We start from the raw sequence: 23391 nt of genomic DNA, 5'->3' as shown, positions 1-23391 counted from the left end.
ATTGTATGATATGGGTGTCATAGGGGTTTGGTTTAACAGATTAATCAAATGAGGCAGAACAAGTTATATAGCACCGTCCTTTAGAAATATGTTTGCATTTTTAGTTGATAGGCATGTAGCATAGTTCTGCTCTTTGGCAGCAAAAGTCAGTCACGTTATATGAAGAAAGAATGAAGGCTAGATAAGTATATTTTGAAGAAGAGGCAGGTCTTAGGCAACTCCTATTAGGAACCAGTTCTGTGTGCAACTGGACACAAATTGGATGTATGCATCAGTAAAACATACAATAATCAGGCTAAATTAAGTAAAGTAAAAGGTAAAAGCCTTGGAGCTGATCTAATTTGTAGGGGTGGAGTACTCAGAAAAATATCTAGGGTTGCCATATTTTGAAGCGCAAAAAGGCGGATACATTTCCAGCTTCTACTTTTAACTATGGATCACTATGATGACTCTCATTTTACATACCCATGAAAAAGAGGACGTGTCCTGGAAAAAGAGGACATATGGCAACCCTAAAAGATCCAACACTGCTTGAAGGAACTTCACATCATGAATCATTTTACCTACCTACTTTGTGGTGCCGTCTCTCTAGTGGTAAAGATGGGCATAGCAGCTGTACTTAAGAATTGCATGTTGTGGTCTATCAAACTGGTGATGCTTTGCAAATGGCAATTTCATGGAATGCTAATTCCTCATACAATTTCTGGACCTTGTTCCCACTGATGCCAATTAGCTTTGCCTTCTGCAAGCAGGGATATGGGGTTTTGACTGACACCTGCACTATCAAAATGCTAAGGCTGAATCATCTCTTTCTCTTTGCCTCTCTCACAAGTTGCACCTTACATAAGACCTGAGCGGCAGGGAGGGAGAAATGCACTCAGCGGACCCGCTATGGATTAATGGTTTTGCCTTTAACCATGTTGGTAGTGGTTTGCAATCTGTTGTGACTGAGAGTTCCGTGTCACAAACAAGCTTTACCGAAGCACATATCGGAAAGCTGCATAAAGTCTGCCTAAATGTCAAGCTGCCCGGGGCGTACGGCTGACCTTCAACCATACAGCAGATAAAACTCCAGAACAAGACAGCTGACCCAATGGGCAATAGTAATTTACCCTGCTATTACTGCAGTAAGACCGCTTGCTGTATTAGATCTGACTAATGTGTCATCAAGGCTGAAGTGTTTGTGTGGCTTACTATCACCCAGTACTGAACATAGCACTGAACTGAAGAATAAATAACATACTCTCTTTTGTGCACAGGCAAGTTAATACTTCTTAGTGTGGTTTAGGCATTCCTTCTTTGAAGCACAATTAGCAGTTCAAGCATCCAGTGTGTGGATTCTGCAGGTGTGCAGTGTACCACCTGCAGGCTATAAACTGATCATCACCTGTACTGCACTATAGTTGGTATACTTTGGTGAGATGTTCTGCTTTCACCTTGACTTAAGTTAAACAAAGCAGCAAGCAACCTAGGAAGGAACGTGGGGAGGGATCCCTGTTTCTACATTACTTCTGATAAACTGTGGTTTGCCTCCTTGTGGTACTAAGCTGTTGTTGGAAGTGGAACAGCAGAGATTGTTTACTTAGCCTTTTAGGGGTTCATTCTGTTTGAGCTAAAGTCAACTAGCAAAGGGGGGGGGTGTTTGGTGGGGGTGTTGCTTAGTAACCAGGCAAAGTGGTATGATCTTTACTGAGGTAGCACCTGCCTGATTGGTTGTGTAGTTATGAGGAAATTTTCCTTTGTATGGTTGGCTGGATGTCTCCATGCTATGTACAAGTCCTGAATTAGGAAAGACAAAGTCTCTCATTCCTTTCTCCTCAAATTATACACTGCTTATTTTATTTTATTTAGTAAAATATTATCAGGTTTCTCTTCTCTCTGGGCTCTATCTGCAATATTTAAGATTCTAAACCCCACCCCTCAGCAGAAGGAATCACATAATTAACACCATATTATTTTTATTCCATATTTCCTTTCAGTTGTATCACTTGATCAGTCCCTCCTCTCCTCCCTCCAACCACTTTGCAGTGGCTTTCTCCCATCTAAATGTCATACACAACTGTGTTTGGGCTTTGAGTATGACAACCAGTATCTTCCCATTGCATATGTTACCACCTTGAAAGAAGCAGTATATGGACAGCAACCCTAATGGAGGAAATTAAGGGCTCTAACTTTTGTGGACAAGAAGTTGCAAATTACCCTTTGCTGAAAAGCAAGGAAAAATTTGGTTTGCCTGGCACTAATGAAAGCAGTACAATCACTACCTTCTTAGCATTGTTAAAACTGATTATATTACCTAAATTTCTGGCCAACGGGCCAAATTTTCAAGAAACTTCTCTAAACATTTGGGACATCGCAGCAGCAAACCAGTTTTGGCTTCATTAGAAAGTAATGGCTTAATTAGAAAATGTAATGAATTTGTTAGCAGTCTTCAATTATTCAAAAAGCTGAAAACAACAGTTCTTTTTTACTACTTTGGAAGCATAGTTGGAGTAATTATTCATTACCATTATTTATAGCCAGATATAAATCCTTCCAAGGTTGTTTACAAGTAAAAAAGAATTACATTAAAGAAAGGCATCACAGCAAACAATACCAATATCTACATTTAAAATGTCGTCAAGATCCTTCCCACAGGGCAGCTGATCACAAAATGGCCCTGTGAAGGAGGGAGGAGCAGGGAATTCCAGCAGCAGTGGGCTTTGAGGTGATCTTCTGCAAGGAACATGGGTGAGATAAAATAAACAAACCCTATAAACTTGCTTGAATGTTCCCATAACTTCCTTCCTGAAGGCAACAACGTTTTAACTGATTCTTCAGGAAGAAAGTGATTTTCACATTTTACCGTTCCCTTAATTTTTGTTCCGAAAATGGTAAAAGTGAAGTAAAAATGCTTTTTTGTTTCAGTAGTGAATTTGCTCCTTCAGATTAGCAACAACCTTTAGATTAAAAGCAAGACTGTGGGTCTACAGTGTTTTTCTACTGTCTCCAACATAGACAATATAACGTCCACTTCATACACCTCTATTAAATATGAGATTAAGACAGCTGCCCCACTAGTTTCAATATGTTGTAGTGGTTAAGAGAGTCAGATTAGGACCTGATAGACTCGGGTTCAGGTCCCCACACAGTCATTAGTTGACTTTGGGCCTGCCTCACAGGATTGTTGTGAGGATAAGATATAGGGAAGAAGTGCAGAAAGAACCACGTGTGCCAACTCCAGTTCTTTTGGAAGAAAAGTGGGATATGAATGTAATAAAAATAAATAAATTGTAACCGTGAGTAAAGGCTGATTCATATGAACATTCTATGGGGCTTGTTTTTCACCTGTGGGGTTTGTAGGCATGTCAGACTAAACTGGAATGTGGATGGCAAAGCTGTTCCATGGGAACTCAGCAACAAAACAAAACCACAACGGGGCACAACAATATTTTTGAAAGCACTTGCCTTCAGCTGTTTAAAAATGTACTTGGTCGGGGTGAGATAAAAAAGTTGTGTTCATGTCCGTATATTTATTACATTTACAGTGGTACCTCAGGTTAAGTACTTAATTTGTTCCGGAGGTCTGTACTTAACCTGAAACTGTTCTTAACCTGAAGCACCACTTTAGCTAATGGGGCCTCCCGCTGCCACCGCGCCACCGCCACGCAATTTCTGTTCTCATCCTGAAGCAAAGTTCTTAACCTGAAGCACTATTTCTAGGTTAGCGGAGTCTGTAACCTGAAGCGTATGTAACCTGAAGCGTATGTAACCTGAGGTACCACTGTATATGCCACCTTTTCCTCCAAGGAGTTCAAGGTGGTGGGTATGGTTCTCCCCTCCCCATTTTATCCTCACAATAACCCTGCGAGGTGGGGTAGGCTGAGAGACAGTGATGGGCCCAAGGTTACTCAGTGAGCATCCTGGCTGAGTGGAAACTTGAACTCTGGTCTTCCAAGGCATAATACAACACTCTAACCCATTGTATCACACTGACTCAAGCATTACTGACATGTTTTGTATGGTATTTGTGGAACTGTTTTGCTTTCCCCTTCTCTTCAAGGCCAGATAAGATGGCATGAGATGAAAGATTCATGTGCTGTCTTATCTCACATGGCCTCCAGTTTCCTCTCCTTCCTTCTGGTTTTCTCTGATGTACAGTATCATTGTCAGGAGCTCTGCCTACACTCGAGTAGGACCCTGGCAGAGACACATGCCTGACTGGCATGTTCCCTCCCTCCTGGTCGATTGTTTTGGGAGCTTCAAAAGCTTTCTTCTGCCCGAACATCACAGCGACCGATGCCAACAGACATTGGCACACTTGTGGATCCGCAGAGTGTTCACAGTTTGCATAACAGAACCCCAGCAACTCAGCATTTTGGCTAATCTACTTTATTTACATATAAACACACACGGAGCACTGCAACATGGCTCCCTCTTTCTCTAGCATCAGACAGCAAAGAGAAAAAACAAAGGACAATAGTCCTACTCCGTGGAACACAGTAACACAAACATCCTGTCTCTGTCACTTCCCACTTTGTGGAGTCAAAACATATACCATCATGTGAAAAACAACAACCCCATGACTGCAATCATGGAGCAGGAATTCTAACAATCATATGTATACTTTGTTTGTGAAATGCTGCAGTGCATAATGTTCCTGTTCAGGGTTCTAGCCATCCAGCAGTGCCTATTCCCCAAACACCCTAATCCCTGGTTTTCTGTTTTTCTCCCAAATCCACTGTCAACACATCGTCTTTGTTGGGCTTGGGGGGGGGGGCATCCCTATCCATTAAAATCTTTTCCCCCATAATATTTTGTTGTCCTTCAGCAAACCCCAAGCATGCCAATACGCCTCTCTTGTTTGTGAATCATGTTGCTTTGGCTACGTGAGGAAGTGCCTTTGGAGATTGAGTTTGCTATTAGTATATATGCTGATGTATGCATTTATGTGTTGTAACAGAGGTGCATTTTTAAGAAAAAGTATTTCGCTGGGGGTGGGGTGGGGGAGTCCCCAGTGTGCTTCTGATCCTGCAGAGTCAATAGTTGCTCTCTGTGACTCTTTGACTAATCGCTGAAAAATACATTCAGACAAAATTTGGCACAAATTACTCTCACTTCCAAATAATGGCAGCTGCAAATTATACTCTGGCCTGCCAGACAGAGAAAGCCAGCCTAATTGAGTAAATAATTGCTCACAGCTTTAAAACTGTTGCAGCAAGGCCTCTGTGCTCTATAACCAAAAACCAAAAACAGAAAGTAAAGCCTTTCTTTAAATTATGAGAGTTATTAAATTAATTTGTGGTTCAAATGTCTCTTGCACTGTTGGGCCAACTGTGATGGAAAGAGTATGCTGGGATAATTTGATATTTTTTTTTTAATGATCAGATAACAAACACCATTTCAGAGCAGCTGGAGTTCAAACATCCAGGCCAATATTTACAGTACTAGGGACTGTTTAGCTGTGATAATGCCATCTGGGTGAATTGTAATGCATTTGAAAGGTCTTTGCTCCTCAAAGTCTGGTCCCCCCCCCCCCCCGTTGGCAGGAAATTGACACGACAGGGAATAGCAGATGGTACAAGATCACAGTCTTTTGTTCACTGTTATGTCCACATCAGGGGTGGTTAATCTTGCTTTTGGCCCAAAGGCCAGTGGTGGCTGATGATGATTGAGAATGGTAGGGCAGAAGGCAGGAAGACCAACAGTAGGTGGAGCCAGAGCCCATAACCACCCCATGACTGATTGTAAGCAACAAGGTGGGCAGGTAGGTGGAACAGGCTGAGGTTGGTGGGGCAGTGCCCCATTTGCCCTAAAAGACCAGCATCCACTGCCAAGGGCATCATTCACTCTTGGCCAACCTACTGAGGGCTGCAGACTAGTGCTAGTGAGTCACCCCACCCACTCCACCTCAAATACAAGACCCTTCTACACACTACACACAAGTACAGTGTGGTGTAGTGGTTAAGAGCAGGAGACTCATAATCTGGTGAACTGGGTTCACGTCTCCGCTCCTCCACATGCAGCTGGGTGACCTTGGGCCAGTCACACTTCTCTGAAGTCTCTCAGCTTCACTTACCTCACAGAGTGTTTGTTGTTGGGGAGGAAGGGAAAGGAGAATGTTAGCCGCTTTGAGACTTCTTCGGGTAGTGATAAAGCAGTATATTAAATCCAAACTCTTCTCTTCTCTTCTCTTCTTCTTCTTCTACACTCATGCTCCTTAGCTGATCTGTGCACATTGGCTGAAGAGAAGTGATTACCCCTCCCTACTTACAAAATGATGGATCTGATGCCTATGGAGAGGGCAATGTGAATCCTCATCAGGGTGCTGGGTTGGGTGGAGAGGTTCAAGCCTTTCTGCTTACTTCAGCACCATGTTTACTTTAGTTCTTTTGTTTTTTGCTGCAAACACCAAAATCAGTGTGGTATTGGGGATCCATAACACCCCCCTGTTTATACAAATGCAGTACAGTGGCACCTTGGTTCTTAAACTTAATCCGTTCCGGAAGTCCATTCCAAAACCAAAGCGTTCAAAACCAAGGCACATTTTCCCATAGAAAGTAATGCAAAATGGATTAATTTGTTCCAGACTTTTAAAAACAACCTCTAAAACAGCAATTTAACATGATTTTTACTATCTATCGAGACCAGTGATCCATAAAATGAAAGCAATAATCAATGTAATGCAATATAAAATAAATAAGACAGTACAGTGGTAACTCGGGTTAAGAACTTAATTCGTTCTGGAGGTCCGTTCTTAACCTGAAACTGTTCTTAACCTGAGGTACCACTTAGCTAATGGGGCCTCCCGCTGCCACCGCGCCACCGCCACGCAATTTCTGTTCTCATCCTGAAGCAAAGTTCTTAACCCGAGGCACTATTTCTGGGTTAGCGGAATCTGTAACCTGAAATGTCTGTAACCTGAGATACCACTGTATTGTAGATGATTAAAAAAAAAAAAATCTTACCTGCACTGACTATTGTTTGGATTGTTGGGGTTTTTTATCCATTTCCGCAGTCACTCACTCACTCACTCACTCACTCACTCACTCAATAGCTGAACTGGGTTCCACACAACCACAAAAGCAAATTAAACAAAAATGCCTCAAAAACAAAAATGTAAAATATATAGCAAAAACAAAAGTGCCAAACTTTATCAATTTCAGAAGTCCGCTTGACTTCCAAAATGTTCGAAAACCAAGGTGCAGCTTCTGATTGGTGCAGGTGCCCTGGAAGCAATAGCTGACAGCCACATTGGACATTCTGCTTCCAAAAAAACATTTGAAAATGGGAACACTTCCAGGTTTTCAGTGTTTGGGATCTGAGGCGTTTGAGTACCAAGGAGTTTGAGTACCAAGGTACCACTGTACTTGAGCTGCACAGGGTACATTCTTCCAAACAAACAGTTGTACATGTGTAAGGACAGTTTGTACCTGTGCCCATCAACCCGAAGGAGTGTCAACAAGGCTTTGCGAAGGTGGCTCACTTGGACTTCCACTGAGCCCTGGAGTCCCTTCCCACTCTACAATTCTATGAGTCTATGGCTGTTTTCTTTCTGCTCTAGTGGGACATCATCCAATGTGCTTCTTCTATTTCAGGTGAGCGGAGTCACCAAAGGGATGGCACAAACCAGAGAGCAACGGGTGCTGATCATGGTGGTTGTGATGGTCATCTGCTTTCTTCTCTGCTGGCTACCTTATGGCATCGTGGCCCTGATAGCGACATTTGGGAAGCCCGGCCTAGTTACCGCCTCTGCCAGCATAATTCCTTCCATCCTTGCAAAGAGTAGCACAGTCTACAATCCGGTCATCTACATATTTTTGAACAAACAGGTAAATAAAAACTCTCTGTGGTATAGGGAAAGGGTTGATAACAATAGTTGGGGGAAATGGGAACTGTTTTCTAAATAACCGCTCCCAAATAACAAATGGTGGCTGTGAAGGAGAAGCACTCACTGACACAGTCTGACAATTTAGCCCTGTATTTCAAACTATGAAAATCCAACATTACATAATGAAGTCCTGCTCCTTTGACAACCCACTTATCTTGTCGGCTGAGAATATTGTGGCTCCATGACAAGGAAATGGAACAGTGAGTAGTCAAGGGGGTATAGGATCTCCCCAGGGAAATGCCAAGGATTTGGCTTTAAAATGTATGACAGGCTTTGTACAAACATGAGCAGTAACTTTCTAACTAAAGAAGCAGACACTTTTGGAGTACTAAAAAGAAAGCAACTCAGTTGGTTGGTTAGACCTTCTTTTCCTTCCAGTAAGTTTTAAGGGGCAAAAAACAACGTGAGAGTTATAATTCAGACACTTTCATACAGCACTGAAGTAAAATGGCGAGAGTGATGTTTCTGGGAATCTTCCATTTTTCTTGAGTGTATACTTTCCTTGGATTGCATACAGCAAAAACCACCGACTGGTATGCTAGTTGCCATGATTTCATTTGGTCAAGATTATATTTGGCACTAAAGAAAGTAGAAAATAAATAAAAGACATTATCTCCGAAACCCAGGAGTCCGAGTCCCCCTTTTGAAATTAGTTGAATTTGGAATATATAATTGGTAATATTGTATGTGATTTGATTGGGTTTGTTCATAATTGGAAGATTTTTATTGGAAAATGAATAAAAATTATTTAATAAAAAAAGAAGATAATATTTCGCACTGACACTCTTGGAGCATCCACTGTTTTTGTAAGTTGATCTCATGGGAAGCAGCACGATGAGTGCAACATCAGCTTTCATGCCACGTGGATATTTGGATGTTTTGAACACGGAGTGCTTCATCACATGCCACTCTAGTGGCTGAATAGTTTGGTTGATCAACAAGTTGCTCTGTAAATTTGCATGGACATAGGTGGCACTGTGGTCTAAACCACTGAGCCTCTTGGGCTTGCCGATTGTAAGATTCTGCGTGATGGGGTGAGCTCCTGTTGCGCTGTCCCAGCTCCTGTCCCAGTTCAAAAGCATACCAGTGCAAGTAGATAAATAGGTACTGCTGTGGCAGGAAGGTAAACGGTGTTTCTGTGCGCTCTGGTTTCCATCACAGTTTCCTGTTGTGCCAGAAGCAGTTTAGTCATGCTGACAACATGACCTGGAATGCTGTCTGCAGACAAATGCCGGCTCCCTCAGCCTGTAAGCAGAGATGAGAGCCGCACCCCACAGTCGAATTCGACTGGACTTAACAATCCAGGGGTCCTTTACCTTTCTGTAAATTTGCAGGAAGCCATTCCAACAATAAAACTGTCAAAAGGAGCTCATGCTACAGAGCATTCAGATTATTCCGATGACAACTACTTCACAACATCAATAGTTCATCACTTCAGATGAAAGGAGGCAAAATCAGCCTCCAAAGCAGTATGATTGGCCCTAAATGAGCATTTCTGTATTTAATTGATTTATAGCCCTCTTTTTCTCCAAGGACCTCAAGGTGGCATGCATTAAAACAGGACAGTGTAGCCACTGCAAACCTTTCTCTTTTAGGCTGAGAACTTTCCCATTCTGCATCTGTGTTGGAATTCCTTTTGAGATGTTTTAAAGTTGATATAAATGTGTGTTTATTTTTTTCCATCTCATGTTCTTTGCAACTCTGGGCTCCTTTAGGGGGAAAGAACAGGATATAAATTTAATAAGCAAATCAATGTTACTGCTTTGAATTTTAGAAACAATGTCCAGTCTGAACATCTATGTTTAATATGATGTATTCACCTTCTACTCACAAAACACAAAGATGAATTGTCAGCAATTTATCTGCAAGATTCATGTAGAATCTGTATGCTTACAGATAACACTGGTCAACAACAAATTTGTTGTCTGCATTTTTTCAGTTGATTTAGGATGAATCTGATGCGCTGAATCCAAAAATCACATTAGTTTTGCTCAATCAGGTCAAGTTTTTGAGCTATGGCCACATGTCATTTTTTAATGTTTTTGTTCACATGTACGCTTGTGTGGCGGGATGCGGGTGGCGCTGTGGGTAAAAGCCTCAGCGCCTAGGGCTTGCCGATCGAAAGGTCGGCGGTTTGAATCCCCGCGGCGGGGTGCACTCCCGCTGCTCGGTCCCAGCGCCTGCCAACCAAGCAGTTTGAAAGCACCCCTAAGTGCAAGTAGATAAATAGGGACTGCTTACTGGCGGGAAGGTAAACGGCGTTTCCGTGTGCTGTGCTGGCTCACCAGATGCAGCTTTGTCACGCTGGCCACGTGACCCGGAAGTGTCTCCGGACAGCGCTGGCCCCTGGCCTCTTGAGTGAGATGGGCGCACCAACCCCAGAGTCTGTCAAGACTGGCCCATACGGGCAGGGGCACCTTTACCTTTACCTTTACCTTTACGCTTGTGTGGAGCATTTTAGAAGACGTTGGTGGGGGTAAAATGCCATGTCAAATAATTGTTTTGATTGGAAATTATTATTTTAATGACAAGAAGTATTCAGGTCCAATAGTTCTGGGTGATTATGTTGAAAAGGGATCAGTTTGAAGTCATAAAACCTCGAAATCTTCCATAAATTGGTGAGGCATAACATTAAGTTGGGGGATCAAAACTAAGTTAATGGGGCAGCCGCCCCACGAAGTATCCTGATCTTCAATCAGCACGTCGTCCTGTAGCTCATTGTGATGAAATTCCAGTGCCTATCTAAGGAGAACTTCCTGACATTAGTGACGAAGATGCCTCCAGTGTTGAAGGACATGAAGAAGAAGTGGTTCTTGAAGATGATGCTCCACATCCATTTTCCCAAAAGGAGTTGAATGATCTGGTTTGCGACCTCAGCTTGTCAAAGGACTCTGCCGAACTGTTGGCATCCAGATTGAAAGGAAAAAACCTCCTCTCTGACAGTGCTCAAATCAGCTTCTTTCGCAACAGGCATCAAGAGTACCTCCGTTTTTTCTCAGAAGAGAAGGACTTGGTGTACTGTGCAGATATTGCGCAGCTTCTGCTCAAGCTTGGAGTGCCACAGTACAAACCCAAAGATTGGAGACTGTTCATTGACAGCAGCAAGCGATCACTGAAATGTGTTCTGCTACACAACGGCAACCAGTTTGCCTCTGTACCCCAGGCTCACTCGACTACACTGAAAGAGAACTATGAAGTGGTGAAGTATGTGCTGGAGAAAATTGGTTACGATCAGCATAAGTGGTTTATTTGTGTTGACCTGAAGATGGTGAACTTTTTGTTGGGACAACAGTCTGGCTTCACCATGTACCCATGTTTTCTGTGCATGTGGGATAGTAGGGACCGTGCTCAGCATTACACGAAGAAGGACTGGCCTGTGCGGGAGGAATTGGTGTCTTGCAAAGAAAGGAACGTCATCAACGACCCTCTGGTGGACAGAGACAGAATACTCTTCCCACCACTACACATCAAGCTCGGCTTAATCAAGCAGTTCACCAAGGCTCTGGACAAGGATGGTGACTGCTTCACTTACTTGTGCCAGGCTTTTCCAGGATTGACCATGGAGAAGTTGAAAGCTGGCATCTTTGACGGTCCTCAGATCCGTCAGCTCATCAGAGATCCAGAGTTTGGAAACTCTGTGACCAAAGTGGAACTGGAAGCGTGGAAGGCATTTGTTCTGGTAGTGAAGAACTTTCTTGGCAACAATAAGGCCAGAAACTACGCAGAACTTGTCAACAACATGCTGACTGCTTTCAGAAACCTGGGCTGCAACATGAGCGTCAAGATGCACTACCTATTTTCACATATGGACTGGTTTCCTGAGAACCTGGGTTCAATGAGTGACCAGCAGGGGGAGAGATTCCATCAGGACATGAAAGAGATGGAGACCAGGTATCAGGGTTGCTGGGACGCAGTCATGATGGCTGACTACTGTTGGACTCTGAAGAGATACCTCCCTGCCACTGAGCATTCCAGGAGTTCCAAGAAATGGAAGTTCAAGCCCTGAAGTTTGAAAAATGGTGAAGCAACATGCAATTTATGTGTACTTACCTTTATCAATGCCCACCATTCAGTTTACAGTAAACCTGACCTGATGGAGAGAAACGGATGCCATTTCCTGATTCAGCTGTGCAAAAATACCCTAAATCAGTTGTAGAAATTTAGACAACATTCAAAAAGTAAAAAATTGTTGCCCAGTGTAATCTACAGATTCTCCTCAGCCTCTTTTTTATAAAAACAACGAGCACTTTTTCTGTTTTCCATTCTTATCCAGCCTCCTGAATTCTAGCTGATAAATAGAATGTGGACTTCTGGAGTGAACTATATGTGACTCGACATCCAGATTCTGCACAGTTCTGTGCAAACTGATCTATGGTATAAGCCTAAGGACACAATATAGCCTTTTTCACTCACATGTAGTGCATTTCCATGTTGAACCAGGAGCAGCTAAAGAATCATGGCTGAAATACTTCACAGATTACGCTGTTTACAGTATTTTTGACAGCGAAAGATAGAAGAAAATATATATATTCACCATCATTTTTATTACTCAGTTGTGAACTGGTTTATTCAGATTAACACTATTATTGCTTCTCAGCTGTCATATCTCCACAAAATGTCCTGTTGAGGAACATAACATAATTGGGGGGGTTTTTATATGAAAAAGTCCCCTGACTTTTTGCCTTCCTGTCAAGATCTATAAAGCACAAACCCTCTGTATATGCAAGTTGTGCTTTTGATCATACCAACTTCCATAAAGACATAATGAGCAGGTTAGGTTGTCAGTTGTATTAACAACAGCTAGTGTTGAAGCAGTTATACTTTTGTAGCAATTGCAGGCTCTTCAGTCTAACAACAATGCTTGCAGGTAATATTGTAAAACTGTGTTTGTTTCCTCCCAGAGTTTCAAATTAATCCATGAGCATGAAAATATTCTGAGTTACTTTTTGCTGAACTTTTCGTTTAATAAACACGTATTCCAAATATATTCCAGTATAACACTTCCCCCACAAATGCATAATATGCACCACATCTATGTTGGCACTGAATATTTTAATATCTAGTAATGGTGCTGATTTGCTAATATTTGCTGGTGTTGCAAGGGGTAATTGCAGAGAGCTGTGGGTACAGGCTAATCTTGGTTACTCAGGAGGTTTACATAGCAGAGAGTTAATGATTACATTCTTGATCCAACGAGGTCATTAAACAAGTACAAATACTTGCATGTATAAACTGCAGTGGCTATTTTTTATTTTACTTTAATTTATTGTTTCTCGTGTAACTTGGAACAATGATTACAGGTGGCCTTCTTCTTAAAGCACACTGGAGATAAATATACTGTTTAGTCTTCAGCATTCCTGAACTTCTCTGTGTTTTAGAAGACACTGTCCAAATAATACAGTGCAGATACAAGGTAAACACCACATCTAATATTTGCCATACATTATTGTGAGGAAACAGAAAGCTATTGAAAGCGAAGGGTTGTTTCCACAGAGTTTCTAGGCATGAGGATGATGGATCATATTATTACAGGATAATGCCACAAGCTGTCCAACTCAATAAAAGACGGAACATCAACTGTTCCCTTCTCTTGTGTCCCTCAGTTTCAAACAAAATCCATGTGATCCATCTTTGTTATTAGAGACCCAGGTCTTTTATCACCTTTGTCTTGTATGCCAGCTATGGCCATCTTTGGATCATGATAGTAGTCAGTGTAGCCCATGCATTAGTGACATTGAACTGGAGCTGCCCTTGGACCAGAAGCTCCAGTTAATGGAGAATGCAGTATCTGGACTGATGATGGGTAGAGATGGCTGATAGCATGAGACACCTCTGCTGAAAGATCTGCACTGGGTGCCAATGTGATGCCCAGCCAGGGTCAAGGGCAGGCTTCCTCAACCTCAGCCCTCCAGATGTTTTTGGCCTACAACTCCCATGATCCCTAGCTAGCAGGACCAGTGGTCAGGGATGATGGGAACTGTAGTCTCAAAACATCTGGAGGGCCAAGGTTGAAGAAGCCTGGTCAAGGGTATTGTATTAATATGCAATCCCTAAACATATTCTACAGCATATTCTAGGGCAGTGATGAATACTGGTTGTTGGGAATCACATGGAGAGAGTGTTATTGTGCTTGTGTTCTGAATATTGACCACAGTGGGAACAAATTAATAGACTACATGGGCTTTTGGTCTGGTCCAGCAGGGTTCTTCTTTGTTCTTTAATTTAAGTCACTTAATTCCAGCTGCATGGTCTTTACAGCTGATCAACATATGAATATTCAGTGTGAATTGGTCTTACGAAAACAGAATCATTTTGATTCATAGCAATTCCAACAAATGACAGCCATTGGCAGAACAAGGAAACCAGGGGAATAGATTACCTGTCAGAAATGTAGCTTTTTGGTGAGAAGGGTTCACAGAAAATGGAGGAAAGTGGACTCTCCTTTTTTGGATTCCACAAGGCAGAGCAATGTCATTGAAGATAGATGTTCCGATCGCTTCATGAGGAAGCTTTTTTTAAAAGGGAAGTATCAATGGTATTTTGCAGGAAAATAGTTACTCTCAATCCATTTATCTGTGACACAAGTAACTGGTCAGTGTTTATTGTGTCATTTATCCGCTCTGGGAGCTCTTAAAATAATAACAATAATATTCAACTGTGGGTGCCTTTCCATTATCACCCATATCCATTTATCTCCCCAAGTGAAAACTCTAAGCCATATAGGGCAAGGAATGTTTTTGTTCAAGGTTAGCATGACTTCAATCTTTTCAAAGTTATCTTGAGAGATGCATATATCCATTTGGAAAAAGATAAAGCAGCCCAGACTGGCAAGACTATTTCCAAAGAAAGGAAAGAAACTGTTTTATATTTCTTACTCGGGAATTCAGGAATTTATTTCAGAAGCAATCAAAATGTACTCTGATACACTGTTCTACAGTTCCGCCTAACAGTTCTTTCATTTTCCACTTTTATTATTATTAAAATAAGGATAAACAATGAAAAAATGAAAGAGTAATAGAACACAGTTAAAGAAGAAAATGAACAACAACTAAAGTCATTACACGAACAACACACTGTAAATATACAAGGGCTACCTGTGATCATTAAATTCTTCCTGAATATGGTATTTATAGTATTCCTAAGTGTTTTTAATCATTATTTATAATCAGCAAATGTAATTATATTAGGAGATAATCCAATTAAACTCCAAACACCCCATATTCTATGCAACTGGTGATTCAATCCAGTGAATACATAAATTAAACAATATAATTCATTGACAAGCCCAGGAGCCTGTAAGGGACAATGCCCATTTCAACTAACCACATCACTTTGTGAAACAGAATTATAATTTGTTGAAACCAAAATGTTGCTATCAGATGCTTAGGACACATACATATTTATTTTTTTTGCCTTTTGCAAGTGTGTACATATTTATTGCTTCAGCTGCATGTAAAATAATTAATTCCAGTGGGACTTGTTTATTTTATCTTACTCCCAATTTTTAATAGCAGGGATTATCTGGACTCGTTCCTCTGGATGTGTGTAAGCCCTTGTGCAAGCCTAAAGCAGGCTTAGCACTTGTAATGCAGTAGGCCTGCTACTTACATAGAGTTTGGTTTCTGGGGTCTGCATACAAAGGCAAAATCACACCAAGTCAGGAACCCCCAGAAGCACAGAGGGCTGCAAGGCAGAGGGCTGCTTACTGGGCTTTGGGAAGGTTGTGGGACGGCCCATGACTTTCCCACAGCCCAGTAAGGAAGGAAAACCTGCTGCGTGAGCAAGTGGGGAAAACAAATAAATTGAGAGTGGGGAATGATAGACTCCCTCCGCTCTCCATTTATTTATTTATTCATTCCCCAACTGCATAAAGTTGCAATTGCACACCCTCTAATATTTCTCTGATGAAAACAGGGAAATAATAATAATAATAATAATAATAATAATAATAATAATAATAATTTGTTATACCCCACCCATCCAATGGAGTTGCTCCAGCCACTCTGGGTGGCTTCCAACATACATAAAAACATAGAAAAATATTAAACATTAAAAGACTTTAATGGGATGCCTTTCAGATGTCTTCTAAGGGCTGCATAGTAACTTACCTCCTTGGCTCGGAAGTCACATAATTGTCTTCCTAGACAGGCAGGTCCCAACAACAATAGATCTGTATAACTGCATGATCATGTTGGCAGGTTTGTTTTCAGTTCATTTCCTACTGATCCCTGGCATGGAATTTGCCTTTTCCACAGCTGTCACCCACTGGGACAGCAGTTTCATCAAGCCATCTACTACAATCCGAAGGTCTCAGTCACTGCCTGCTCAGGCTCCATGACCATATATGTGAAATAAAGATATATCTATTTTTTGCCCCAACATGCATCACTTTATGCTTGGCTACATTACCTTTAAGCAGAAGGTAGACAGCATCTGTTAGTGATGCTGTAGTTCAGGTCTGGGAGAGCTTTGGCCCTCCAGATGTTGCTGGACTACAACTCCCATCAGCCTCAGCAAGTGTAGCCAATGCAGATCAGCAGAATCTGGAGGGCTAAAGGTTCCCCATACCAGCTATAGTTAAAAATTCCTGCCTGAGCAGGAGATTGAACTAGATGACCTCCGAAGTACCTTCCATCTCTAAAATCCTATGCTTCTGTTCTAAAAATCTATAGTGAAGTGTCACTGGATGCCTAGAGCTAGATTTCTCTCTAGGGTAATTGTATAGCCGGAGCCATACATTGTAAGGTTCTACATAGTCAAGGCCTGGCAGTTTCACCCATGTGGGCTGCATTGTGATGTGCTGCTAATTGCATTGTATTTTTAAATACGACACCCTCTGCATATTATAGGAAACAGGCCAGCTGGGTCTCTTTGGCTTTTCTTTCTAAGCAGTAGGGGGACTCATTTGTGCAAATTCATTAACAACTGTGAAGTCGTACCATGGAAGTCAAACAGATTCCCTTCCGGAAGTCCGTTTGACTTCCAAAACGTTTGGAAACCAAAGCATGGCTTCTGATTGGCTGCAGGAAGCTCCTGCAGCCAATTGGAAGCCATGGAAGCCCCGTCGCATGTTCGGCTTCCAAAAATAGTTTGCAAACCGGAACAGTCACTTCCGGGCTTGTGGCGTTCGGAAGCCAAAACGTTCGAGAGCTAAGCTGTTTGAAAACCAAGGTACAACTGTATATGGAAAATTTTGAGCTTTCTTCTGGAAGAATACAAAAGCTCTTGGAGGTCGTTATTTTTTTAATCATCAAACATACTAAAGCAACACCGCAAGTTATATTTTTTGCTCCTTTCGCCAGCGCATATGGTTCCTTGCCTTTTCCTCCCCCATCCTGGGCAGAGGTCAGTTCGTAAGACCTGACTCATCAAATATGAGAAGAAGCATCAATGCCGCTGATAGAATAAAGGACAGGGAGACTTAGTCCTTTGATGTGCCGCTCTCTCTAGCTGCAAGCCAGTCAAATTCTTAGTCATGCCCTTTTCTTTAAAATCTAGAAAGACTCCCACTAGTCCCAAGCCATGCAATTTTTTTTAAGCACAGAGTGACTCATTTGTGTGATATATATATATATATATATATATATATATATATATATATATATTGGTGGCAGTTAATCCAGAACACTTCTAATGTTATATCACAACTCCCATTATCCTTGACCGTGGGCCATGCTGGCTGGGGCTGAGGGGAGTTGGAGTCCAATAACATCTGGGGGGAACCACATTAACTACTGCTGTGAGCATGAGGTCCCTCAGTGGGGTGGCAACAAGAGAAGGTTTTGTCATGGAGCACTCTCCCCATTTTCTCTTCAGGCGGCAGGCCAGTACAAAGGCTTTTTAAAAGAAACATTTCTCTTAAGATCCGAGGATGAACGGCAGGTATATTGAATTTTGCAATCAAACTCTGTGGTGAATTTGGAAAGCAGTTTTAATTTTGTGTGGTTTTGCATGGGAGAGAGGGCTGGACCTGAGCTGGCCAAGGATGCACTGAATCCTTAGCCAGTCCAGCTATTGGCAAGTCATGAGCACAATTTCCAAGCACAATTCAAAGTGTTGGTGCTGACCTTTAAAGCCCTAAAAGGCCTTGGTCCTGTATACCTGAAGGAGCATTTCCACCCCCATCGTTCAGTCTGGACACTGAGATCCAGTGCCAAGGGCCTTCTGGCAGTTCTCTCACTGTGAGAAGTGAGGTTACAGGGAACAGGGCAGAGGACCTTCTTGGTAGTGGCGACTGCCATGTGGAATGTCCTCCCATCAGATGTCAAGGCAATAAACAGCTATTTTACTTTAAAAATATATCTGAAGGCAGCCCTGTTTAGGGAAGTTTTTAATGTTTAATGCTGTATTGTGTTTTTAATATTCAGTTGGGAGCTGCCCAGAGTGGCTGGGGAAACCCAGCCAGATGGGTGGGGTATAAATAATAAATTATTATTATTATGAGGGGCCTGATGTGGGCTTATTTGCTGTAGCAGTCTAGGAGTGCAATTCTAAACACGTCTAGTCAGAAGTAGGCCCCATTGAATTAAAAGGGATTTACTTCCCTGTAAATGTAAATAGTATTGCGGTTTAAACAAGTTCTTTTTTAAAAATAATATTTTTTATTTAAGTTTACAAATATAGAATTATAACAATACCAATTACATATCCATGTTTACAGATTTCCCTGAATCTCTGGACTTCCCATCTTCCCCTCCATGGGTCCTATTGTCATCTTTTCCAACTGCATATTATTTTGTAGTTCATATTTTATGTCTCTCCATTTTTGTCCATAATATTTGCTACCTTAAAAGTGCTATTGCAATCCTGCTAAGGTTTTCATCTGCTTACAGTGTTCTCCTAAATAAATTATATTTTTTTTCCTATTCTTTATTGAAGTTTTGGTCTTCTTGGTTCCTGAGCTTTCTAGTCAGTTTTGCCATTTTAGCATAGTCCAGCAGCTAAGTTTGCCATTCCTCTCTGGTAGGGACTTCGTCTTCTTTCCATCTCTGGGCTAGTAGCATCCATGCAGCTCTTGTTGCATACATAAAAAGTCTTCTCTGGTCCTTTGAAATAGGTTTCTTTTTTTTTGACAAAAGATATTTTAAACATTTTTCCCCAATTCATTATATATCATTTTCCAGAAAGCTTTTATTACACATCCACCACATATGATAGAAGGTGCCTTCATTTTCTTTACATTTGCACTTGTCTTATACATTTTTGCAAGCTTACTAGGAGTCAAATACAAACGGTACATCATTTTCATATAATTTTCTTTCGGCTTACAACATGCCGAGAATTTCAAATCAGTTTTCCATAACCTTTCCCAATCTAAACTAGTCCTGATCCAACCCATTATGTGAAAGATTCCAATGTTTATTTTAGGTGGAAGATCTTGTACAAGAGACACACATTGCAATGGGCAATTAGCCCACTCCAGGCCCTGTGTGTTTATTAAATTTAATCCTTGGCGTTTTCCTAGATTCCCTACTGCATACTCCTGGTTGCAACCCTGGAGATAATCATTTGTGCCTTCATACCCTCAAGGCTAACTTGCTCCAGTGCTCAGTTTGGGGCTGCCATTGATGACTGCCTAGAATGTTCAGCTTTTGCAGAATGTGACAGTCTGTTCCCATTGTTGCATCTTCATTAAATCTTTGCACTGGCTCTCTCTTGTCTTGTCTGCAATTCCAAAAAATAAAATAAAAAAATGGCCCCAAGCTATAACATTCCAAATGGCTATATACTTTAGGGACTTCATCCACACTTACATTTCATCTTCATTCTTCAGATCAACCAAACAGGGATGCTTGTCTACAGCAATAGCCTACCAAATTAAACACAATGAGAGCACAGAGGAAGGTGTTCCCAATGGCTGTATCACAATCCTGGAACTCATCTTGCTAAAGCTCCATCACCACTTCTGAAGAAAAGTCCCATTATATCTCAAGAAAGCACCATTAAAATGCAATGGGAGTTATTTGTTGTGATAAACTTGTCTTGCTGATTTCAACAGGACTTAATCTGGGATACCATACTAAACTGTGATACAACAGAAGAGCAAAATTTGGTTATGATATCTTGAGATGTATCCAAATGCATAGAAGACTTCCCAAAATATATACAGTGGTACCTCGGGTTACCTACGCTTCAGGTTACATAAGCTTCAGGTTACAGATTCCACTAACCCAGAAATAGTACCTCGGGTTAAGAACTTTGCAGCGCAGCAGCAGCAGGAGGCCCCATTAGCTAAAGTGGTGCTTCAGGTTAAGAACAGTTTCAGGTTAAGAACAGACCTCCAGAACAAATTAAGTTCTTAACCTGAGGTACCACTGTAGTAGACTAACTTAAAGGTAAAGGGACCCCTGACCATTAGGTCCAGTTGCGGACGACTCTGGGGTTGCGGTGGTCATCTCGCTTTACTGGCAGAGGGAGACGGCGTATAGCTTTCGGGTCATGTGGCCGCATGACTATGCCGCTTCTGGCGAACCAGAGCAGCGCATGGAAATGCCGCTTACCTTCCCGCCGGAGCAGTACCTATATATCTACTTGCACTTTGTCGTGCTTTCAAACTGCTAGGTTGGCAGGAGCAGGGACCGAGCAACGGGAGCTCACCCTGTCACAGAGATTTGAACCGCCAACCTTACGATCGGCAAGTCCTAGGCTCTTTGGTTTAACCCACAGCGCCACCCGCATCCCTTAGACTAACTTAGGCAAGTTCATTAATTTTAATGAACCGTATCTGAGTAAAACTTAGATGAATAGCACCCATAAATTCCAGTCAATAGCCATATAATCCCTTTGCTTTACAGTCGTACCTCGGGTTACAAACGCTTCAGGTTACAAACGCTTCGGGTTAGAAACTCCGCTAACCCGGAAGTAGTACCTCAGGTTGAGAACAGAAATCGCACACAGGTGGCACGGTGGCAGCGGGAGGCCCCATTAGCGAAAGGTTAAGAACGGTTTCGGGTTAAGAATGGACTTCTGGAACAAATTAAGTTCGTAACCCGAGGTACCACTGTTTTATAATAGTTTCATGTATTGCACTTTTTATTCATGTAGGGATTATCTGTGGGGGGGGGGTTAAATGGGATTTAAGCACAATCTCTGGATAGAGGCCAATCGCTTAGTTGGAAATAACTTTTTAGTTTTCATTGTCCTACGAGCAGCAGGACTTTTCTGTCCTTGTATTAGCTCAGTGTCCCCTAGAGAAGCATATACAGGTGTCTTTTTCTTGACAGAAGAATTTCACTGCAACAGTTTTGAAAACGTCTGCTGTATGCAACAGTAGGCTTACCACCCCTTCCCATCTTCCTCCAAAGTAGAAAAATATGCATACTTCCAGCTGATTAAGATATACTGTTATAATACAGGCATCTGCTCTGGCATCTGTTACGAACTCCATCCTCCATTTTTTCTGACTCCAAGTCACAGTGAAGAATTTTGTGACTGACAAGTATAATTTAATTGTGAACCCTTTACATTTAGACAGATGCCATGGAAACATACACATCAGATAGTTTATCAACACTTTTTCGATTGCTTTAGATACTTTCCTAGCTTTTGTGGGCAAGATCTATCATCTGTCTATCTATCATCTATCTCTATCAAATATATACACACATAATAATAAATAGAACAACTCTCACCCCTATAATGGGTATCATGTTGTACATTAACATTAATTATTCCAAATTCTCCTTTCAAATGTCCAGCATGTAATGTCCTGGGGGCAGCATAAAAGCTCCACCCTCTCAATCACCAATAATTATTCCCGGGAAAGACTATAGTTCAAGCCAAATATAGCTTTATATGCAAAGATGCTATAGAGAGTATATCTTTAAGACCAGTTTCATTTGTATATTGAATAAATGGCCAACCATATTGCAGAAAAAAATGTCTTCTTTCTCCTTTCCTTTTATCACTTCTACATTATGTGTTATATTCTCAGTGACAGCCAATCGCCAGACATTTTTATACAATAAATCCAGGGATAATCCTTGTGAGGTTTCAGCTACAGATCGTTGAGCAGCCACTAAAAGAATAGCCAGTAAATCCTTATTCTTTATACCAGCATTCAAGCCTTCAAAAAGGGGGCAGGAAAAACAACTGGGATGAGAAATCACAAACTATTCTGAATATGTCTGAGGATCCCAGTCCCCAAAATGCCTGCATTACTGGGCATCCGCACCGTAAGTGATAAGAAGTCCCCTTAGCACCACATCACTGACAGCATCGTGGTTGGACCAATGTCCTTTAAAAATCATTTCAGTGCAGTTTTAAAGATGCATCTCTGGCTTATCAATTCAACCTGCAGAAATGGCCATGCATGAAGCACAGGATAATTGGGATCGTTGCAATTTGAATAGATTGGGGTGGCAAATTTCTGGCCATCCAGATGTTGCTGTTCAACAACTCCCATTAACTTGAGCCAGCAATGTACGTGGACGATGGAAGATAGTTTAGCAACACTTTGAAGACCACATCTCAGCCATCATTGGAGTAGAGAAAATGCATGATTCCTTGCCATCTGCTCTTAGTCCTGGATTCAGCCCTTACGTACTCCAATGTCCATGGCTTCTCCCTGGTGCCTACTTCCAAGGTCTTCTCATGTCACTAGAAGGTTGCATGAGCCACAATTAGAAAGACTTCTCTTTTTTTGTAAATCTGTGTTGTGCCAGTGCAGGAGTGGAGGGACCTGTTTGAAGTCAACATCACTTAAGGAAAATGTTTGGAAACAAAGAAGGGTTGTAAGAAAGAATCTAGAAATTTGGCCACGGATTCCAGGACGGAACCAGAACCCGAAACTATCGGTCTACCTGGGGGAGACCTTAAATTCTTATGAATCTTAGGTAAACAGTAGAAAATAGGTATGCGGGGATAAGGTGGCAATGAAACCCATGGTGTATGCATGTTGCAACACTGTTTTTAAAAGGGTGGTTCTTTAGTAATTTTAATATAAAATCGAGAATCAGAAAGTTGGCAAGTAGCCTAATCCACATAATCCTCTCTATTCATGATGGCAATTCCCCCTACTTTATCATCAGGTTTAATGATGATTTTAGTATCATTAGATAAATAATTAAGGCAGATGCATTGGGGAAATGTTTGGGAACTATGATAGAAGCCCTTATGATTTCCTGTTTGTTTGTTTGTTTGTTTGTTTGTTTGTTTGCTTGTTTGTTTGTTTGTTTGTATGAATGAATGAACTTCCTTTCTCATGCTGTATATATACCATGGTGTGATGTCCTCTACATCTCCTTATGGAATTTGAATTTTATAGCCCATCTGGAGCATGATCCAGAAGGATAGCAACACAATAGCAGCTAGACCTGAGGCATGCTCCATCTGTGCACCCCGTGGACTTTTGTGTGCCTTCATTTCACACTAAGGAGAACTATGAAGTCTAGTGTATTAAAATGTCACAGGCCTCATAGAAATATGAGTGACTCATATTAACAATGATTCTAGCAAATAAGTAGCATATATATATGCTACTAATTTGCTAGAATCAAATTCTGTATCTATATTCAGTGCTT

General features: G+C 41.5%; 1 protein-coding gene across 1 annotated transcript in view; it reads left to right on the top strand.

Annotated features, from left to right (window-relative positions):
* LOC310846079 (vertebrate ancient opsin-like) overlaps nucleotides 1-23391 on the top strand; it is a 107074-nt gene that overhangs the window by 53586 nt on the left and 30097 nt on the right. The window contains exon 3 of the mRNA XM_083742138.1: nucleotides 7578-7811. Coding sequence (XP_083598264.1) covers nucleotides 7578-7811 — 234 coding nt within the window. The remainder of the gene's footprint in view (nucleotides 1-7577; nucleotides 7812-23391) is intronic.

The sequence above is a fragment of the Podarcis gaigeae genome (genome assembly GCF_964106915.1).
Source record: "Podarcis gaigeae genome assembly, chromosome: 5".
NCBI classification, from domain to species: Eukaryota; Metazoa; Chordata; class Lepidosauria; order Squamata; family Lacertidae; genus Podarcis; species Podarcis gaigeae.
The sequence above is the reverse complement of the archived record's forward strand: the minus strand, read 5'-3'. Positions and strand labels throughout refer to the sequence as shown.